This window comes from Phyllobates terribilis, unplaced genomic scaffold, assembly GCF_046119375.1.
Source record: "Phyllobates terribilis strain yellow unplaced genomic scaffold, ASM4611937v1 Scaffold_11__3_contigs__length_659146591, whole genome shotgun sequence".
NCBI classification, from domain to species: domain Eukaryota; kingdom Metazoa; phylum Chordata; class Amphibia; order Anura; family Dendrobatidae; genus Phyllobates; species Phyllobates terribilis.
The window spans coordinates 249,815,173-249,837,952 of record NW_027362771.1 but is presented as its reverse complement, the minus strand read 5'-3'; the positions used below and the strand labels follow the sequence as shown (position 1 = coordinate 249,837,952).

Here is a 22,780-nt window from a genome sequence, read left to right as displayed (position 1 = left end):
GGATCCAGGAACTCATTAAAAGCTACAGGAAGCGACTAGAGGCTGTTATTTTTGCAAAAGGAGGATCTACTAAATATTAATGTCACTTTTCTGGTGAGGTGCCCATACTTATGCACCTTTCAAATTTTGTTTGAATGCAGATTTCACATTTTCTGTTAGTACAATAAACCTCATTTCAAGGCAGAAACATTACTGTGTCCAACAGTTATTACATATATCAAACTGAAATAGCTGTTGCAAAAACACCAATTTTTATAAAACATTAAGCTTAAGATTAATAGGGGTACCCAAACTTTTTCATATAACTGTATACATCTGCTTTACAAAAAAAAAAGAACATACCCAAAAAAATAATTTACCAAAAAACCCCCACCTATACATTTCTATGGGCAAATGTATGTCAAAGGAGTTTATAGTTTTCCATCGGTTTCTCCTAGATGGGTGGTGTAGGCACACTCTCCCACCCTATTTTTTGTACTAGACGTAAAAAAACAAAACCTTCATGGCCCAAAAGTGAAGTGAACAGAGCCTAGTATTTCTAAAATTTGCCTCTTTGTAAAAATGTCTAATTGTGTCACCAGGTAGATATGGGTCCATATTTAATCACTGTCATTTAGGTTTTTAATCTTTAATACATTAGCAATTTGTAGTAGTTATTGAAAGGAGACAAGCCAAGCGCCATGCACCCGCCACCGGATTACCTGAGAATATAAGCAAGGTAGCTATTGTGGCTCTTGGCTGACCTGACGGTGCTCTCCAAAGAGACTGTGGATTCTCCAATGCCCAGTCTGTACATGTTGGATTCGTCCATGCAGGTGTTATTGTAATTTAGCGTCCGCTACAAATGACAAAACAATGAAAGCCGTCTTAATCATTTCCAGGTTTCTACTTCTCTAAAGTTAGAAAAGGCAAATCCATTTACGTGGCAGAACAACTCTAGTCCTACTAAGGAAAACCAAGGAAATGAGCCAGAAAATGAGTTGGTATAAGAACAATGTGTAGGTGCACATTCACACTGTGGCCAGTCTAAGGTAGAAACAAAATACCCTGCAGTAAGTAAATAGTAATAGTACATGTAATAACATAGGGTACTTAGTTATCACTATATTGATAAAAAAGCAGAAAAGTCATCCCACCTCTTTTTTGAACAAAATAGTGAGAACTAAGTACGCTATGCTACTTGGATGTACTATTGCTATTTACTTACTATACGGCATATGCTCATTTTGTTTACATCTTAGGTTTTGCGTTGTCTACTAAGTATGAGGGTACATCCTGCGACACAAGTTCTGTTAAAAAATGATAGGCATAGTATACCAGCCAACCATGGCCGAAATCTGATATATAATCTTATATATATATATATATATATATATACACACAATATTGTTACTAATATATATATATATACACACATCTATAAATATATCTATATATGGATATATCTATAAATAGATATATATGTATAGGTATATATATATGTATTTATCTGACATCTATCTATCTCAAATCTATTCATCTATCTATATATTTTATTTGACTGTCTCCATTCATTTTCTGCCTGCAAACGATGTCATTCCTACATCATAAGTAACAAGTTTTAACTTGGAATATTCTCGGTGGCATCAACAGGGGGCAGTAGAGAGACACCCAGAAAATGACTTACAGTTATTAGTGTGGCTCTGGTTGTTGTGCTGTCATCGGCCAGGTATTTCTTTCCAGTAAATGTATTCTTTAACTGCTTTCGGACTTCTTTGTTAAATACACAATGGAAAAAGAAAATGAAGAGTCCCTGCAATAAGAAAAGGAGAGAAAAATCGGTCACATTTCGCTGCATTTTATGACTGTCTTAGGACACAAATAAAGAATCAATAACTGAGAAACCTAATGGTTGCGTATGAGTGACATAAAACATCTCGGCATGCTCGGGATTTCCAATTTTTCTGTAAATAAAGTGGAGGTTTAGGCCTTTTTTAAGCTACATTTCCGCTGTTCCCCCTGAAGAAGCTGGAATACATGTTGGCGCCAGCACCCTAGGACTAAGGCTGGCTTTGCAGCTATGTAACATGACTGAGCTTATGTGCTATAGTGCATTTGTCTGATTACCGTATACTATATTATTAATACCATTTACCCTTGGTCCATTCAGTATTTATTATCTGTTCACATTTTTCCTACCATGACCACCTGAGTTTCTTGTCTTGAACATTACTTTGTCCTTTTGGGACCGTTCAGCCTGATTCTAATGTTCATTAATAAACTAAAGACTTTATACATTAGCACACTGACTCCCTGTTCACTCTTCAGGTTGGTTATAGTCACTAATATTGATTTTCTTATATGCGGGTTGAGGGGCACATGGCTATATATGTAGATGCCTATATGATGGTGTGAATACTTGCTATATGAGTTATATTGGAAATATTTTCCACTATTTCTAATGTCAGATTACTGTCATTTCATTTGTACACTGGGATTTCAGAGGCTCCGGACTCATCTCAGGATCCCTAAAATTTTCTGGGAACTCTAGGATAGTTTCTCTCTATTTTCCATTCACATCTAATCTTCTTTTTACCAAAAAGAGTGGATCAGATTTGCAGAATGTGATGTGCAAGAAGCTGAGGGGTTAGCGAAGGATAAAGAGGCATCACAAGGGAAATTATTATAATTATTATTTCTTTTTAAAGCACTATTAGATCCATAGTGCTATACATGAAATGAAAATAATGCAGAATGCTAGCGGCACATTAAAAGAGTAACCATCATTTTCCATTTTTTTTCCCTTGAATCAATAGAACACATGCAAATAAGCAACTTTTTAATATATCTTATCAGAGAAGTTTACTGCTTTTTCCTCCTGGACTAATCTTTAACTCTCAACTCATGAGTAAAATCTGTACAATCTATATTCAGTGAAGACAGAGTTCCTATTAGTGAGATAGAAGATATATCAAATCAAGAGAGGACTAATAAGGCCTGAGAGGAATATCTCATATATTATTTACAAAGTGGGGAGAAATCCCTCTCTAACAAGCAATAAAACATAACTTTTATTATTTATATAAATTAAAATGCATGAGGGTAGAAAATCTTGTCCCTAATCTGCCTGTTTTATTATTCACTTGTAAATATTCACTTGATAGCACCCTGGGGTTCCACCATTTTTTGAACAGAATAGGACAATTTGTACTTAAACCACAGGTCCCCCAAACTTGTTTCGCCACATATGCAGAGTCATCAGGGGATGGGACACCGGCATACATTTTATGAAAAAATCCCCTGATGAAAAAATGGTGGCACCCCGGAGTGCTATCAAGTGAATATATAGAAGTGTTTATTGCTGAATAATAAAAGAGCCAGATTAGGGACAAGATTTTCTACTCTCATGCATTTTAATATATATAAATAATAAAAGTTATGTTTTAGGGCTTGTTAGAGAGGGATTTCTATGGGGTTCTCCCCACTTTGTAAATAAGATAAAAGATGACAGTTAGTGATTTTAAATTCTATGGAGAAGGGAGGAGCTAGAGGCAGGCACAGACATTCTGCTGCAAGGTCTCCTGAAATGACAGTACAATTCTCCATAAAACTTTATGAGCACCAACTGTCATCTCCTATCTCAATAATGTAACAATCTGTCTTCATTGAATACAGATTTTACGAGTGAATTGTGTATTTTGAGAATGAATAATGAGTCCAGGAGGAAAAAGAAGCAGATTTCTCTAATAAGATATATTACAAAGGTTCTTATTTTCATGTGTTCTATTGAAAAATTTCAATGACGGTTTCTCTTAAAAGGCATGCAGATGGTAGCTTTGCCTGAACCATCTAAAGGACCAAAAAGAAACATAGAAAGGATGTCTAGTATCCTTTACTAAGAAATGTTAAATGCAGACAGTTATGTACTAGTTATTGGCAAGTAGCTTCTCTGGGAAAGATTCATTTTAAAGACCTGAGAAATAATAAATCTAGGCATGTTACCTGCATACAGCTGAAAATGGCAAAGAGGTAGTGAAATGTCATCACATCGCTGTTCACAGCCATCAGCCCCAGCAGCCATGTGGCACTGATCAGGAGCAGCAGGAGGAAAGCTGTTCTCAGTGTTGATCTAGAAACATAAATTTCTTCATTAACATTGTATCTATAGCAGTAGAATCCAAATGAAGGAAATACACTAAAACTTTCATGTAAGAGCCCAGTCCTCAGTATGGTTTTACTGCTAGAAAATAATATTTCCATTATCGTGTGTTACTTCTGTGGATACTATGTTCAACTGCATAGATAAAATCAGTTTATTATTGGCCTCTACACTTACAGGACTCCTGCTTTCTCAAATGTCCGTTGTCTCCGTCCACAAGATGTCTTCACAGCTAGTACGAAGATGACTGTATTAATCTGTAGGCAAAACATTATGGAAAAAGATATAACATGGTTATTATTTATATCACAGTATAATGCTCCTTCATTCATCTTCCAAATGAAGCATTGCTCTTCACTACTGACTTATTGCACAGCCATCAAATGATTACTGGTTATTCAGTCCTTCATGGCAGCCAGTCTTCACTGCATCTTGGGTGTCTCTTGTACCTAATAGGTCTCAAGCGACGTTAGGACATTGCGGGGCCTAGTAAGCACCAGAGACACCCAGGATACCGTGCCGAGGATGCCGAGTGCACAAGAGAAGACCAGCTGCCACGAAGGACCGGACCCGACCCCAGACCAGGGGAGCAAGAACTGAATTGCTCATCTAGAATTACTAGATGTAATCTACCTCCCAAGAAATATACAAAATATATAAAAAAGATGTCCTGGCATTAAGAAAAGGTAACTAAATCTTCATTGATTTTATTATGCTCACCTATATAGCGCCATTAATTCCACAGCGCTTTACAGATATTGCCATCACTGTCCCCATTGGGGCTCACAATCTACAGTCCCTATCAGTATGTCTTTGGAGTGTGGGAGGAAACCCACAAAAGCACGGGGAGAACATACAAACTCCTTGCAGATGTTGTCCTTGGTGGGATTTGAAGCCAGGACCCCAGAGCTGCAAACCAACAGTGCTAAGCACTGAGCCAATCTTTGTGGTATGATGGTTCCAATGACAAACAAAGGGCAAAAACTCTACGAAAACTAAACAGTTTCTTCTGAAGATACTTACAGCAACCACAAAAACGATGGGGCCAGCAAAACTCCAGATTAGGGTGTCATGTACTGAGAGCCAGCAGAAGTCAGGGTTTCCATAACCTTGAGGATCCAGACCAACAGCAAGTCCTGAAAAGTGAAACATAAAAACTATTATGTCTACCATGCGAAGACTAGAACAATTATACCCATGTGGATAATGAGAGCATTTAAAGGGGTATTCCCGTCTCCAAGATCCTATCTCAATATGTAGTAGGTGTAATAATAATAATATTAGCAAATACCTCCAATTAGAAATGTAGTATAGTTTTTTGATTTGCTAGGTCTCTTTCCTCATATGATAAACTTGAGAAACAAAGAGTTTTTTTTGTAGGCATAAAAAAAATTCAAATTTTATTACAACATTTAAAAGTACATATGCATATGCAGGCATTGCAAGACCTTAGGTATCCATGGTTACGACCACTGGTATAGTGAGTTAGCTAGTTGCTAGTGGTCGTAACCATGGATACCCAGGGTCATGCAAATGCCTGCACGAGGAAAGAGACATAGCGAATCAGAAAAACTACATTTCTAATTGGATGTATTTACTAATATTATTATTACTACACCTACTACATATTGGGATAGGATCTTGCAGATGGGAATACCCCTTTAAGAATAAAGAGTCATTACGACAATGGTAAGGACATTTATTCAACTGCTACACAAAGGAAACTACAAGAAGGAAATTATAGCACAACGCAGAAAATAGTACTTATATAAGACTTATACATATAATAAATGGGGCAGTGGAAAATATAAAGTATGTACAGTACAGACCAAAAGTTTGGACACACCTTCTCATTTAAAGATTTTTCTGTATTTTCATGACTATGAAAATTGTACATTCACACTGAAGGCATCAAAACTATGAATTAACACATGTGGAATTATATACTTACCAAAAAAGTGTGAAACAACTGAAAATATGTCTTATATTCTAGGTTCTTCAAAGTAGCCACCTTTTGCTTTGATGACTGCTTTGCACACTCTTGACATTCTCTTGATGAGCTTCAAGAGGTAGTCACCGGAAATGGTTTTCACTTCACAGGTGTGCCCTGTCAGGTTTAATAAGTGGGATTTCTTGCCTTATAAATGGGGTTGGGACCATCAGTTGTGTTGTGCAGAAGTCAGGTGGATACACAGCTGATAGTCCTACTGAATAGACTGTTAGAATTTGTATTATGGCAAGAAAAAAGCAGCTAAGTAAAGAAAAACGAGTGGCCATCATTACTTTAAGAAATGAAGGTCAGTCAGTCCGAAAAATTGGGCAAACTTTGAAAGTGTCCCCAAGTGCAGTTGCAAAAACCATCAAGCGCTACAAAGAAACTGGCTCACATGAGGACCGCCCCAGGAAAGGAAGACCAAGAGTCACCTCTGCTTCTGAGGATAAGTTTATCCGAGTCACCAGCCTCAGAAATCGCAAGTTAACAGCAGCTCAGATTAGAGACCAGGTCAATGCCACACAGAGTTCTAGCAGCAGACACATCTCTTCAACAACTGTTAAGAGGAGACTTTGTGCAGCAGGCCTTCATGGTAAAATAGCTGCTAGGAAACCACTGCTAAGGACAGGCAACAAGCAGAAGAGGCTTGTTTGGGCTAAAGAACACAAGGAATGGACATTAGACCAGTGGAAATCTGTGCTTTGGTCTGATGAGTCCAAATTTGAGATCTTTGGTTCCAACCACCGTGTCTTTGTGCGATGCAGAAAAGGTGGAACGGATGGACTCTACATGCCTGGTTCCCACCGTGAAGCATGGAGGAGGAGGTGTGATGGTGATGGTGTGGGGGTGCTTTGCTGGTGACACTGTTGGGGATTTATTCAAAATTGAAGGCATACTGAACCAGCATGGCTACCACAGCATCTTGCAGCGGCATGCTATTCCATCCGGTTTGCGCTTAGTTGGACCATCATTTATTTTTCAACAGGACAATGACCCCAAACACACCTCCAGGCTGTGTAAGGGCTATTTGACCAAGAAGGAGAGTGATGGGGTGCTACGCCAGATGACCTGGCCTCCACAGTCACCAGACCTGAACCCAATCGAGATGGTTTGGGGTGAGCTGGACCGCAGAGTGAAGGCAAAAGGGCCAACATCTCTGGGAACTCCTTCAAGATTGTTGGAAGATCATTTCCGGTGACTACGTCTTGAAGCTCATCAAAAGAATGCCAAGAGTGTGCAAAGCAGTCATCAAAGCAAAAGGTGGCTACTTTGAAGAACCTAGAATATAAGACATATTTTCAGTTGTTTCACACTTTTTTGGTAAGTATATAATTCCACATGTGTTAATTCATAGTTTTGATGCCTTCAGTGTGAATGTACAATTTTCGTAGTCATGAAAATACAGAAAAATCTTTAAATGAGAAGGTATGTCCAAACTTTTGGTCTGTACTGTATGATTATTGTATTACCCTATCCACTGTTCATCTGTAGAATATTTTTATTTTACAAATTCCTCCTATTACTCTTACTTTGTGTTTTATTGTAGTATTGAGCGTAAAACAGGTTACAAATACTACAATTACAAATGAAACATTGCAGAAAAGATGTAAAAGCTCCAATAACATTGCTCCGTGCCTTGGTGGTGTGCAAACATTCCTACAGGTTCTATTGATTGTACCCCGGGGCATTCTTAGGACAAAGATGATCTGATTTTTCAACACTGCAGTTCTCCATCACTCAGCAGCTTACAGAACTGTACAAATCCTAAGTTAATGTTCCCAGCCACTGAACCAATATATAAGACAAGTTCATAAGCAGCAGACGAAACTGTACATATATTCCCCAGCACGCTGACATGCAATATTACCAATGTACGGATGCCCATGTGGTGGATGGAGTCCTGCCATCCTGGTCAATAGAGAGGTATTGTGCAAAGAAGGAGAACTAAGGCAATAACTCCAGTAACTCAGACATTAGAGACCTCATAGGTGATGTAATATGTATTGGGTAGTTGTGCTGACCTAAAGGTCAAAACAACACACACCACAGTATATGGAAGGCAATATACTTGTTCTAATGGCTGATATCCCATTAACCAATCACATGGTAGAAGTACATGTGACCGGTGCATGGAAAGCGACATACCTGTTATAACCAACCACATAGTAGAAGTGCATGTGACTAGAGCATGGACGGCGACATACCTGTTATAATGGCTGGTATCCCAACCAACCACATAGTAGAAGTGTATGTGGCTACAGCATGGATGGCAACATACCTGTTATAACCAACCACATAGTAGAAGTACATGTGACCGGTGCATGGATGGCGACATACCCGTTATAATGGCTGGTATCCCAACCAACCACATAGTAGAAGTACATGTGACTGGTGCATGGATGGCGACATACCTGTTATAATGGCTCGTATCCCAACCAACCACATAGTAGAAGTGCATGTGACCGATGCATGGATGGCGACATACCTGTTATAATGGCTGGTATCCCAACCAACCACATAGTAGAAGTGCATGTGACCGATGCATGGATGGTGACATACCGATTATAATGGCTGGTATCCCAACCAACCACATAGTAGAAGTGCATGTGACCGATGCATGGATGGCGACATACCTGTTATAATGGCTGTTATCCCAACCAACCACATAGTAGAAGTGCATGTGACCGATGCATGGATGGCGACATACCTGTTATAATGGCTGGTATCCCAACCAACCACATAGTAGAAGTGTATGTGAAAGGTGCATGGATGGCGACATACCTGTTATAATGGCTGGTATCCCGTAACCAATCACATAATAAAAGCGCATGTGACCAGTATCAATGTTCCTCACTTCTGTCAGCATACGATAAATGTGAAGTCCTTCGACAAACATCCAGGCAAATGTGCTCATGTAGAAGTAATGCAGAAGGATGGCAATCACGGTACACACAAACTATAGAATAAAAAAAAAAAGTAATGTAACTCCCCAATGTGAATTATATGTAAAACTTTAATTATTGGGCACAATGCAATGCTCTGTAGTCTCTGGGGCAAGCGGCGGATGGGACAGTTTTACTATGTAATATGTTTCTGGTAGGATATGTGCACATGGTATCCTTTAGACGCCAGTGCGGCGGCTCATACGCCACCATCTTTTGCTATGTCCTCTCAGTATAGAGAACGGTGTCAGAGAAGCCACCCAAAGAAGGAACAAGTCACATCCTTTTACCGCTTCAGAGTTTTCGAACCCTGAAATGGTTAAAAGAAGAAACATAAGATGGAGCAAGGGCACAGCAATGTGATTCTGACATTGCTGTGAATTATATTAATTTTATGGGGCGCTTTTTAAGGCAGAATCCACCTGAAAAAGACACCATGTGCACACACCATTACTCTTCTTTAGGTCTCCTGTTAATTCTGCTGATCGTACTCGTATGTTGGAACCATGTACTGTATCTGATAGAACTGTACTTTATTGCAAAACTTAATAAAAAATAACTCATTAACAAAATATCTACATATATCAAAAAGCAAACAGGGGCAAACATTTGCAAACTACACCTTAAATCTTTTGGCTAAGGAGTGTATTTTACATCCACTTTCACTTTTTATCATTTTAGGTAGAGTCATCAGTTGTTCATAGTAACAGGACCCAAACTGCAAATATTAGACCTGTGACTACAAGGTACACCAGCATAAGACGCGGGAAGGATTGGCTTCTCTCCAGCATTAATATTTGCACAGTTCAGTGCTAAAGAAAGTCTGTTTTTCCACTAATTCTGCATCCAGGACCTTACATGATGATGATGCCCCTGCTGGTAAACTTACAAAGAAAACCCGATAAGGAGCAATAAGGACATTAATCACCCAAGACCTTTTGTAAGGGGGTTTATGGCCGCTCCCTGAAACAGTATTATTTGCTAACAGAAAGGCCATAAATCAGGCTGTGAGCCAAGCAGTCATGAATTATTTCAGCTCCAGCATTCCTGCCCTGTCTCAGGTTTACCAGTGCATGACGTGTCAGGCTGCAGATCAAGTGCAGGTACTCGGATGATTAATCTGGTACCACGATGCCAGGGATGCCTGATGGTACCAGTGCCAGATGTGAGAAACATCTTGTGAAATAGCGCTTATTAGCTGAGGCATGGGGAGCCGCTGGTAATATGGGATTCTATACATTTACAGTACATACATGAGATACAGACAGTCTACTGGGTCATATACACAAATCCCCATCCAGGCAGAAGACATTAACTGTCACATACTGGCAATATAACACGACCCACAAGAAGAGACTCTCACTTACTGGATTTTCAGTCTGGTTGATGCCAATGAGAAAGACTAGCTCAGAAAAGAAGAGGGCGGCCACTAGGTTTTTGTGGATATTGTGGATGTTGGATCGTAATGTTCTGATGATCACAAGTAAGATGAAGGTCAGCAGCAAGGCCGCCAGTGAGACAGACACAGAGGTGTATGTGATGATCTTCAGAGGAAGCACCTCGCCATTCTGTTATGGAGACAATTCACAGGTCATTGCATGTGGTCATGGGGCAGACAATGACGGACATAGGACAGACAGAAGGAGTTTTCAGCACTACGGCTCAGTGCGGACAAAATATAGTAAGACTTATAGAGTGAAGTCTGTACAACCAGATTGTCCCAATTCATTTAAAATGGAATAGTGCAATTTGGGAGCAGCCCCAAAATATATGGAGGAGCACACCACTATTATCAACAGTTCCAATAAATGCAGAAGGAACGAATGGAAATGTGGCACTCACCAATATGGGAAAAACCTGTTCTTTATTTCATAACTTATGCAACAGGCGGAGATAACAGACGGTGGCTGTTGCAAGCACCTGCATGGCCATTAGATGGGTGACGAACGCAATATAGACGTCTCCTGTTTTCACTGCCTGTTGTACTCCATGTGCCAGGTATGAAATAAAGGACAGTTTTTTACCATATTGGTGAGTGCCGCACTTCTACTTCTTCCTATTGCACAGAAAATATACTGTGTGCTTCCAGCACAGAGCCATATCACTGGGGTGTGAACGCAGCTTCAGACTTTCTCAGCTACAACAGATTAATTCTCATCCACTTCCCTTAATTTTCTAAGCACCCAGCGTATTAGACATACCTGCTCTTCAGAACTAATCTGATAATCTGACCACTCTTTATGTGACAGACAGTGCCACTTACTCTATGTCATCATCTCAACCCAGATTTAAAAATATTGTTTTATTGCTCCCATCCTTTCCTTTCCTTGATTCCCTCCCTGTATACTTGCTTAAGATAGATATCTACTTGACATTTGGACTACGGTAATACCTGATGTATAAATGAACTTCTATTCTACACATCTCCTCTTCCAATGCAGAAAATTTCCTACTAAACATTTGTGCACCCAGAAGGTAGGTGGTTCATGAAATATCCAATGAATTTGGCTTACATTTACAGTGCCAAGCCCAGACTGACATATTTGGTAGGACGCAGTGAGTATGCTCCACTATTTGCTTAATTCTGCTGTAGATTAAGTAACTTACTTCTCGCTTTGAAATGTCCATCAGCACAGCAAAACTGGTCATATGGTTACACTGGCAGGTGATGTGGCTTTTATTTCTGAAGACCAGATCACAGCCTTTGGAGGACCACCCTCCGGCGCCACCAGTTCTGTTTCAAAAAAGAAAATAAAAATAGTTTTAATTCTCTGAGTTTTCTAAATTCTCCATAGAAATGGATGCGTGAGCTCATCAACGATTTAAGCCTGCAAATGATAGATACTTAAAGGGAATCTTTCACCAGGTTTTTGCTACCCTATCTGAGAGCAGAATGATTTAGGGGTAGACACCCTGAGTCCAGTGAGGTATAACTTATTGGGCTGCTTATTGCAGTTTTGCTAAAATCACTGTTTTATCTAACAGCTTTCTGAATGCTGAGCTCCGTTTAACCCCTCCCACACAATTAATTGATTGTGCATAGGCAAAAATCTGTCAATCAGTGGTGGGGAGGGGGTATACAGATCTCATGAATATGGAGGACTACATGGCAGCAGATTTACTAGTCATCTAGTGATAATCTCCTGCTGATAAAACTGTGATTATTATCTAAACTGCAGCAAGCAGCCTATTAAGTGACATCACTGGAATCAGGGTTTCAGTCTCTAAATTCTCCTGCTCTCACCTTTGATGGCGAAAACATGGTGACAGATAAGAGGTACTTACATAATGGAGTGGTTCCAAAATACACACACCGGTTTGGTCCTTTCCTCAGTTTCTAACATTGTGTATTCCAGCATTATTGGCTTGTCCAGTTGAGATGGTAATGGTTCCCCTTCGTTGTGCACAGATGCACTTACAATCGGTGTGTTAATAATTGGTCGGTTAGGAACTCTGGGACGTAAAGAGAAAAGGTACCAATGATTACAATTTATACCAATAATGTGCTAAACTGCTAATATCAAAATTCAGGGGGAAAAAATCGATTTTTAAGGAGGCACCTAATCATACAGATTTGTCATTATGGTACTTCTCTGAGCTGACAGTAAAACATGAGTATGGTGTCACCGCGCTTTCTTCTTCAGCCTATAAGGGTCGTATGTACCTGTCTATGGTCACCTATTCCTAGCTATTTCTTTCATGTGATTTTTCCTTTTTGATCTTACAAGTAGTATATTGCACTATATTATGATACAAATGTAGACTTTCATGACAATAATACAAGATACAAGGAATACGACAGAGGATAGAGATTTTGCTGGGTCATTCTAAAAGTACCTTAAGCTCCTGCGGTCAGGGTCATAGGTTTCTGGTAGGAGCAGCCCCAAAGAGCGATACACTATCACCATAGCTATAGCATGCTGATTTGATGGATCTGGTTGCCTCTTTTTCCGTTTAGAGAGACGGGAGTCATACTCCTCATCACTGCTAGGATATATCTGGTTGGAAGGCTTGACAGTGGGCAGATCTACATAGAAAAAAAAATAGTTGTAATGTAATAATGTGAGTAATTACAATGTCATTAAGGAAGTGTTAAAACTTTTATTTCAGACTGTATACAGCGGTAAAATGTTATGATGAATGATACAGAACAATAAAGTTCCACAACAAAATCTCTGTATTGGTAATAAAATGTCTTTGATTCCACCGAGGTCATCTATAAATATACCCACTATATAGCGTAATTCTCTGACAGCTCTGGACACAATTACCAAAAGAGCTGTCATTTATTTGCTTCCAGGCGGTCCTATACCACCCATATACTGCTGTAGAGAAAGGTGCTCTCATCAAAGAAATCCCAGCACTCTATCAGTATTATTTATTTTTTTGTTTAAATAGTTTTCATTAAGGGAGATTTTTACATAGTAGGGGGGTAAAAACAAAAAGGGGATAAAACACATATGATAATGAGAAAAAAAAACAGTGCAAGAATAAAAGCTAAGAAAAACAAGCTATGCCTTAACAACCTGTCTAAACTAAAGGAGAAGGAAGAAGGTAAGGAAAGGGAGGGGAAAAGAGGAAGAAAGAAGAATGGGAAGTGAGGGAAGAAGAAAAGAGAGGAAGAGGAGGGAACCGGAAGGAAAATAGAACATGGAAAGGGGAAAGGAAAAGAGGAGAAATAGAATGGGGAAAGGTTAAATAGGGAAAGAATAAACAGGGATGGTAGAAGGAAGTAAAGGAGGGGAAGAACAAATTAGTTATCTGAGAAGTGTTTAACACAGATAACACATAATGTACATTAGAATATATGTAAAACACACTCCATGTTTTAGAAAAAAACTGGCTAACAGGATTCATCATAACAAAGGTAATCTACAATCGAAGACATTATTTATTTTTGAAGCACCATTAATTCCATGGTGCTGAACATGTCAAGAGGGTTTACAATGATATATAAAACACAGTAAGCTAAATAAAAACCTAGAATAAAAACAAAATGAGCAAATACCCTGCAGTAAGTAAATAGAAAGCAATAGTACATGTAATAACATACGGTACTTAGAGGACACTATATTGTCCAAAAGAGCGTAAAAGCCCTCCCACCGCGACAAGGTGGACCCAATCAGGATGGACCCTAACTCTTGTAGTTCACCTCGCTATGTCAGCAGACCTCAAAATAGGTGGGAGCAGAGCAGGACCCAAAAAAATAACAATGCCAGACTGTTAAAGAGGGGGGAGAGGATGCTGTCATCACGGGCTTACAGTCTACAGGCTGTTGGGGAAGGTGACAGTAGGTCGGGGGTTGGAGTAGCTTGGGTGGTAGTGAGGTCTACTCCAAAGGTGTGCATGCCATTATATTAACAAACATATACAAATAATTCATGCCCTCTCATATACTAGTACATGATGTATAACATTCACTATGTGTCATTCTAGAAAGGACAACTAGGATTCCATCTTAATTTGCTCACACTATGAAACCAAATAATAAAGAAAAAGCTTCACATATGCCATACATCATGTATTGGCAAGCTGCTAATCCACATTATGCATCCATATATCTTCAATCCCTATCCTTATAGATTGAGCCACGTTCATTTCCTCTCCACAAGGATGAATGAGACTCAGTTTTAACTCAGAAGAAACTAGAGAGAGCTCAAGTATTAAAATTTCACACATCAAAAGCATATAAAAAGAATTACTTTATATCACATGCTCCCACATCTCATGTAGTCAACATTTACAATGACTTATAGATTTTTGATGCAGTGATTAGTAATTTTAAGAAGTTTATGGCACTGACATAAATGAATGAAGAAGATGCCAGCAATGATGATTGACAACTAGTAGTTTATGCTGACTTATGGTCCTGTATATCATTTAATAATCATGTGAATGAAGATACAAACCTATCATATTATATACAAACACAGCTATATTAAATTACCACAGTTGTTAAAATATATATATATATATATCACCACTGTATGTTGCCTAAAACAGTTAAGTCCGGGTATTAACCAAGATGAATGAAAAAAAGACTGTAATTTTACCTTTTTTTTCAGGGGGCTTAAACAAAGTATCAGGGAACAGGACTGACGACTCCAAGTCTTTAGGATAATCTTCATATATCTCATTAAACTGGGGGACTTTGGCTCCACTGAAATTCGCCTTGTCAAAAATGTCTACAGCAATAACTGGAGGAAAGAAGGCGCAGAATTAAAGGTATGGATTACATTCTTACAGCAAGCAAAACATCTTAGCGGAATACTATATTAATTATGTCATTTCCAGTTGTCCCTCGTAATTTTCACAAATGTTGTAATCAGAACAGGTTTTTGTACCTAAACTGTACAGAAATGATTAAACCTGACTGGTTACACTGTATGTGTGCAAAGCCTTAGCTCTGATCTCATCACGGATAGATCAAATTATAATGTACATATATATACTCTTCAACATTGAAAGAAGGAAAAGTCAAGGAATTATGGAAATCAGAGGATGGATAGACATGTTAATGATATGCAAATTATAGAAAAATGGAAACAATTTTCCAAAACATCTTGATTTTTTCAGTATTGAGTGTGAGCACCACACGCAGAAATAAGTGCAGTTACCAGGCTTGGCATGATCAGTGAGGTTATTAACGGTTTTCTGAGGAATGTTATGCCAAACTCAATGCACTTGGACACACAAATCATCAAGATCTGCTGCTGGCAGCTCCCTTTGCATTTTCTGAACAATTACGTCCCAGATATGCAAGACATTGCAGGCCATGGTAGCACGTTGTGGTAAAGAACGGTTCCTGGGACACTTTGGAGAAATGACCGTACCGCTGGTTTCACAACCAGATCAATGTAATGCCAAGCTATTAGTGAACCTGGATGAAGACTGAACCACACATTATGCCACTCAACAGCATAATCTTGGGAGTAGGACCAGTGTGACATTCCCATGTAATGGTCATGGTTTTGCCCACGCGGTCTCCAGATGGAATAATGGAGGTGTATCGTCTTCAGTGAGGAGTCTCGATTTTGTCTAGGAAGCAATGATAGCTGGAGATTGTTCTGGACACCGAAGGGGCCATGCCAAAAGAGGCCTTCATGAGGAACATCACACCAATACTAATCCCGGGATTATGGTGTGGGGTGGCATAACTTACAAGGTGGCATAAAGTATGATAGCCAGTTCTCTCTAGTCTTCTCCTCTAGTCTACATGAACAGCTGAGCGTTACATTGATCTTGTCGTAGAACCAGTAGTCTGGTCATTTCTCCAATGTCCCAGCAGCTGTTTTTCAACATGACAATTCCAGGACGCATGTTATTTGTGTTACTGTAAGCAGGCTACACGGCCTAAATGTGCTACTATGGCCTGCAGCGTCTCTGGAATTGTCTCCCATTGAGCACATCTACGACATCATTGTTCGTCAAACGCAGAGGGAGCTGCAAATCTTGAGGATTTGCGTTTCCAAGTGCATTCACATGGCAGAACATCCCTCAGACAACGATTAATACCCTCATTGATAGCCAAGGCATGCAAGTGCATGTATTACTATAAGCGGGGCTCATACTCAATAACTCAATACTGAATTAAGTGAGATGTTTTGAAAAAATGTTTTCACTTTTTTATCATTTGCAAATTATTAACATGTCTGTCCATCCTGGTATTTCCATAACGCCATGACTTTTCCTTCTTGGTGTTGCAATTTCAATGTCGAGTTGTGTATGTAGATTTACTGAGATAGTGAACATTAAGAGCAATATTATTATGTAAAGAAGCCCAACATACCGTATGTGTAATACATAACTCACAGGCATGACTTGATCATCAATATGTGTGTACTATGCTGCTGCCAAACACTCCCTTCCTTTAATACCTGTGATCAGGACTAAGCTCTTAAAATGTTCATGAGTCACCAGAGGATAGTAAAACTCATTTACTACGACTCACACATATGTTCTGAGATTTATGTATTTTCTAGAGTCTCAGCCTTTTTCCCAAATGGGAAAGTGCATCTTTAAAATAATATGGCATTGACTTGAAAAATGGAAGAGGATTTTCACAGTAAGCAGCATATTTTAGAACAGCAGACTTTAGTAAGAAGCTTTGTTTGTCCCAGCTTCTTACGGGTTAAAGAGTCTGCGGTAATAATTGGCCTATTACTCCAAAGTAATACTTACTGATATTTTTAGTAACAATGATAAAGGGCTTCATATAAGTCTTTTTCATGTTCCGGGCCATGTTGTTGGCATATTCTTCATAATGTTTTAACAGATGTGCTGTGCCCCCTTCAGTCCTCTGGATCTGGTCCCAATACTCTTTGTTGCTGTGATCTAATATTATGCTCCCTGCATGGATGACGTTCTGTAAAATGAAGTATTAGAGAGAAATTCGCCATGCTATGCAAATCTATCTTCAGTCAGTGTCCTCTATGTGTCTTAGGAGGTGCATATTTCTCCTCCCTTACCCTCTTTTTCTTCCTATAAGGTTGCTGGTGCATATAAAATAAAACATTTGACAAAAAAAGAGAGGTGCGTATACTGCTTAATTGTTCTATCATAACACCCCATGACTCCTGTGGCCTTTCAAGTTGAGGCTACCTTGAGCATACAGTTAGATACCCGTATTTTCTGAGAAATATGTATTTCCAGTTTTGGTAGACTATGGAAAAACATTAAAAATGACTGAACCTCAACAAGGTTTTGTTTGTCTCATAATGGACTTCTTGGTTGCAAATTGCATTACTTACCAGTAATCCCTTAAGGCAGCTTTTCACTGGTAATTCTTAGCCAAGTTCAGAGATTACGACAATTATTAAACTAGAAACCCAACACTGCTTTGGCTCCAATACTCAGTGCTGTTAAGAAATTAGGACTCAGCCTCCAAACCTCTGAGACGAGTGAAAGAAGCTTAGAGCCCCGGGCAGCAGACATATTAACCTGTCTTCAAGGAACGTTGATGATCTTTAGATATTGTCATTCAACAGTCCACCTTATATCTGACTGGTATATCATTATTTACTGCTCACAAAGAGTCTGGTTACCATAAACCCTCAGTATGTTTTACACAACTGCCTTACTCAGAAAACACAAAGTGATTGTTCTAAATATGCTAAAATCAGAAAATGCAGTTCTGTAAATTGTGAAAAATAAACTCGGAACACACTGTTGCACTTAGAATTATTCAACCCCAATTTCACATTGGGTTTATAAGCAAAATTTACTAATTTTCTGCTGTTTACAATAAACCAATGAAACTAGAACAATCCAAATGAGTTGTCTCATGTTCCTAACATTATAAAAACAAGCACCTTTTTAATTTACTTGTTATTAAAATTCCTCTCCATTCTCAAGAACAGAGGGATTTGTAATCTAGTCGTTTATAGGTCATTGCCTAGGTTACCAACCACCTCTGCAGTGGCCGCATGCACTTACAAGCTTCAGATTCCCTGTGCCTTCCCTGATGCTGCAGAGGCAAAGCTACCTCTGCTAGAAACAACAGAGAGCACATAGATCGAACAGTCAATCTTCACGAGTGTTCCAGAAGAACAGAGAATTGACAAACCCTAACCCTTTAAATAGCTAATCACAACAAATATAACAAGTCGGTTCTCCAAATGCCACTTTAAATGACTACTACAGTCTCACAATTATTCAACCCCTTCATGACAAGCATCTTTAGTACAGCAACCATTGGCAGTTATAACCTGCTGCAAACATGTAGCATAGTTAGATACCTGCTCCTTGGAGCGTTCCTAAGAAATATTAGGCACTGAGGTTTCAGTTTTCACAATAAGGTGCATACTAACCTTGAAGGTCTCCGTGCCCTAACTCCAAGGCTACGTTCCCATGATGAGGTTTTGGTGAGTTTTTAAGAATTTCTGCACCATTATTTAAATTAGGCTACTTATGGTTTTTCACTGCAGAGCGCAAGCATGCCTGCGTTCTGCAGTGTCTATGAAGGATGGCACGCTGGATGGCAGTGCTCAGCTGCGATCCAGCCTGTCATCAGAATAACATCCCAGCGTGGGACAATTCTCCTGCTCAAGCGCTGAGCACAGGAGAATTCTCCCACACTGGGATGGCATTGAGATGACAGTCTGGATCGCAGCTGAGCACTGCCATCCAGCATGCCATCCTTCATAGACACTGCAGAGAACAGGCATGCTTGCGCTCTGCAGTGTCTCTGAAGGATGACAAGCTGGATGGCAGCGCTCAGCTGCGATCCAGCCTGTCATCTCAATGCCATCCCAGCGTGGGAGAATTCTCCTGCGCTCACCGCTGTCAGTGACGTGCACGAGGTGAGCTGAGTTCATGAACTCGGCTCATCTGGATGCCGTCACAGCCAGACACTGAGGAGCTTCACTGAGAAGCTTCTCAGTGTCTGCGGCATGGCAAGCTGGATGGCAGCGTTCTGCTGTGGTCCAGCCTGTCATCTCGATGTAGCAGAGCTGAAGCTGTCCTGGGAACCAAGGAAAGGTAAGGATGAGGTTGGTTTATAATTTTAATTTTATTGCAGAAGACGTTGGCTTCAGCTGGAATGGGCGTGACGGTAAGTAGAGTTTAATTTAGAACATTAAAGAATTGTGTGTTTATTTCAATTAAAGGACTTTATTCTGGGTGTTTGTGGTTTTTTTTAACTTTCACTATGAGGTTAGTAATGGGGGTGTCTTATAGACGCCTCTCCATTACTAACCTGGGCTTGATGTCAGCTGGCACTATAAGCTGACATCAACCCCAACCCTATTACCCCACTGCCACAGCTACAGGGCAGTGGGAAGAGCAAGGCTAAGTGCCAGAATTGGCGCATCCTATGGATGCGCCATTTTTGGGGTGGCTGACGGCTGGTGTTTCTAGCCTTGGAGGGGGCCAATATTCATGGCACCCTTCCTGGGCTATTAATATCAGCCCCCAGCTGTCTGCCTAGCCTTTGCTAGCTATTAAAATAGGGGGGACCCCACGTCATTTTTTTTTGGGGCCCTCATTTTAATAGCTAGTAAAGGCTAGGTATTCAGCTGGGGGCTGATATTAGTAGCCTGGGAAGCTCCGTGAGTATTACTCCCTTCCCAGGCTTCAAACATCTGCCCCAGCCGTCTGCTTAACCTCCGCTAGAGACTAAAATTACGGGGAACCCCACGCCAATTTTTTTTTAAATAAATCCTTTATTTTAACACTAAATGACAAGTACAGTAATCAACACTATCACTGTACTTATTATATATGTGACTGACATGTTTCTATCTAATCTATGTGTGATGCTCTATTCTTTCTGTTCTAAATTGTTGGGTACCGATGCTGAATTGCCGGCCGGCTTTTTTAAAGAGACAGGTGCATGAAAACACTATTTTTTTTTTTTTTTATAAATCTTTTAACACTAAATGACAAGTACAGTAACCAACACTGTCACTGTACTTCTTATATATGTGACTGACATGTTTCTATCTATCTAATCTATGTGTGATACTCTATTCTTTCTGTTCTAAATTGTCGGGTACCGGTGTATGCCGCTGCTGAATTGCCGGCTTTTCATGTTTCACTGTGAGCACTGTTCCCATCGATTTGGGCAACCACTGTAATGCCACAACCACCATGGTTGTGGCATTACAGTGAGTGGCAGACAATCCCTGCATGATTGGTGCTCTAAATAGCGCAGATGTGCAGGACACGCTTTTGGTGCACGAACAGTTATCGAACATAACCTCGAACAGCCGAATTTTTTGCAAATCGTTCACATTCGTCGAACGACTCGAACACCGCCCAAAACAGCTCGAATTTGAGATTGGCGAACAGTTCTAGTCAAACACCGCTCATCTCTACATATGAATAATCAAGTGCCATTTAATTACTCAAATGTCTTATATCTTATATTTATCTTCACGCTTTCAGAACCTTCTAAAATACTCTACTGTTTTCTAAGGTCCAATACTCTTCTCAGTCCTGTACAATATCTATGCTATCACCAGTTACATAATATATTAATACATAATGCATGCTATGATGTGACGAGAAAGACACAGTATATAGAATGGAGCCTATCAGCTCTGCACTAACGTATAGAGCTATACATGACAGCTAAGCATACCTCATTAAATTCCACATCTCTAGTTGCCGCCAAGTCAAACCCTTGCTGTTGGCTCTCATATTGCAGCACCCTCACAAGCATCTGATAGCTGGTTCTGATGTCATTCCCATAGAAAGACTTTGTGAAATTGGTGGCATTCTGCAGGACTCGAGCGATCTCAATTGACTTCACTCCATCCAAAGTAGTCTCATTCCGGTGAAGCTTTTCATTCTGTAAAACAGATTGACAATAATCAAAGTATTTAGTTAATTCACAATTGTTTTGTATTCAGACTAGAATACTAAACTTATAATAGGACAATTTACAGTCAAAGGTCAGTGTCATCTCATTAACAAGTTGATGTTACTTCTATGCAATCTGGCAGCGAGCTGTGCACATACCCATCCCACGCGTAATGCTGTTGTGCAATTAATATGAGAGGTATAACATCACCACAAGACATGCACAGGATTCCTGACATTCATCTCCACAAAGTGTGTTTGTAGAGCTGAGTACACAGGCTTCACGCTGTCAGCGAGGGAATAAAAGTCACTTTACCAGAATATTCCATTATTGAGAAGAACCCAGCGTAGGGTTGACCATTCACCCCACCCGGGCACCCAACACCACACGAACAACAAAAACTCAAATAATTTCTAATTGGCCTAAAACATGAATGCTCAATACCAAAGAAGCAGACTTAAAGAGTAATCAGTGTTTTAATTTTTATTTTACAAATCAATAGTGCACATGAAAAGAAGAAACTTTGTAATATATGTTATCAGAGAAATCTGCTTCTTTCTCCACCAGGACTGATCATACATTCTCAAAATTCTCAATTCCCGTATTCAGTGAAGACAGATTATTACACTACTCACACAGGAGATGACAGTTGATTTTTATAAGATTCTATGTAGAAAGAAGGGGAGGAGCTCGGTCTCTAGCTCCTCCTTCCTAGTTTTCTCTCCCCTCTACATAGAATATTGTCAGTAGCAGCTGTCATCATCTTTTGTCAGTAATGTAATAATCTGTCTTCACTGAATACAGATTTTACCTGTGAATTGAGAATTTTGATAATGACTGATCAGTCCTGGCAGAGAAAGAAGCAGATTTCTCTGATAAGATATATTACAAAGTTGCTTATTTTCATGTGTATTATTGATTTCAGAAATAAAAATTAAAACACTGATTACTAGTGTTGAGCGAGTATGTTCTATTAACCCTTTCGCCGAGTATGCTCGGGCCGAGCTCTGAGTATTTACAGCTGCTCAGTTATATGGTTGAATCGCTCCCATGTGCATGATTTGCAGCTGTTTGACAGCTTTATTACATGTGAGGAATGTCTATTTCTTACACATTCCTCACATGTAATAAAGCTGTCAAACAGTTGCAAATCATGCACAAGGGAGGGATTCAAGCATATCACTGAGCAGCTATAAATACTCGGAGCTCGGCCCGAGCATACTCGCTCAACACTACGTGATTACTCTTTAACATGTATTTACAATTCAAGATTATTGTGAACGAGCATTCACAGTAACACTTGTTCACGATAATCTTTCAGTGTTAATGGGATGATAATCACCAAATGAACGAGCAAAATGCTCGTTCATCGGGTGAAATGATCTTCTGTCCTGTGTAAACAG

General features: G+C 39.6%; 1 protein-coding gene across 4 annotated transcripts in view; it reads right to left on the bottom strand.

Annotated features, from left to right (window-relative positions):
• CELSR1 (cadherin EGF LAG seven-pass G-type receptor 1) overlaps positions 1-22,780 on the bottom strand; it is a 171,890-nt gene that overhangs the window by 10,042 nt on the left and 139,068 nt on the right. For 3 of the 4 annotated variants that reach the window (XM_073652148.1, XM_073652149.1, XM_073652150.1), the window contains exons 18-30: positions 21,156-21,365; positions 17,255-17,438; positions 15,127-15,270; positions 12,911-13,100; positions 12,359-12,526; positions 11,681-11,807; positions 10,441-10,641; positions 8,913-9,087; positions 5,162-5,274; positions 4,316-4,395; positions 3,982-4,108; positions 1,667-1,792; positions 702-838 (exon numbers count right to left, since the gene is read on the bottom strand). In XM_073652148.1, the coding sequence (XP_073508249.1) occupies positions 702-838; positions 1,667-1,792; positions 3,982-4,108; positions 4,316-4,395; positions 5,162-5,274; positions 8,913-9,087; positions 10,441-10,641; positions 11,681-11,807; positions 12,359-12,526; positions 12,911-13,100; positions 15,127-15,270; positions 17,255-17,438; positions 21,156-21,365 (1,982 nt within the window). The remainder of the gene's footprint in view (positions 1-701; positions 839-1,666; positions 1,793-3,981; positions 4,109-4,315; positions 4,396-5,161; positions 5,275-8,912; positions 9,088-10,440; positions 10,642-11,680; positions 11,808-12,358; positions 12,527-12,910; positions 13,101-15,126; positions 15,271-17,254; positions 17,439-21,155; positions 21,366-22,780) is intronic. The other variant, XM_073652151.1, reaches the window with a different exon arrangement.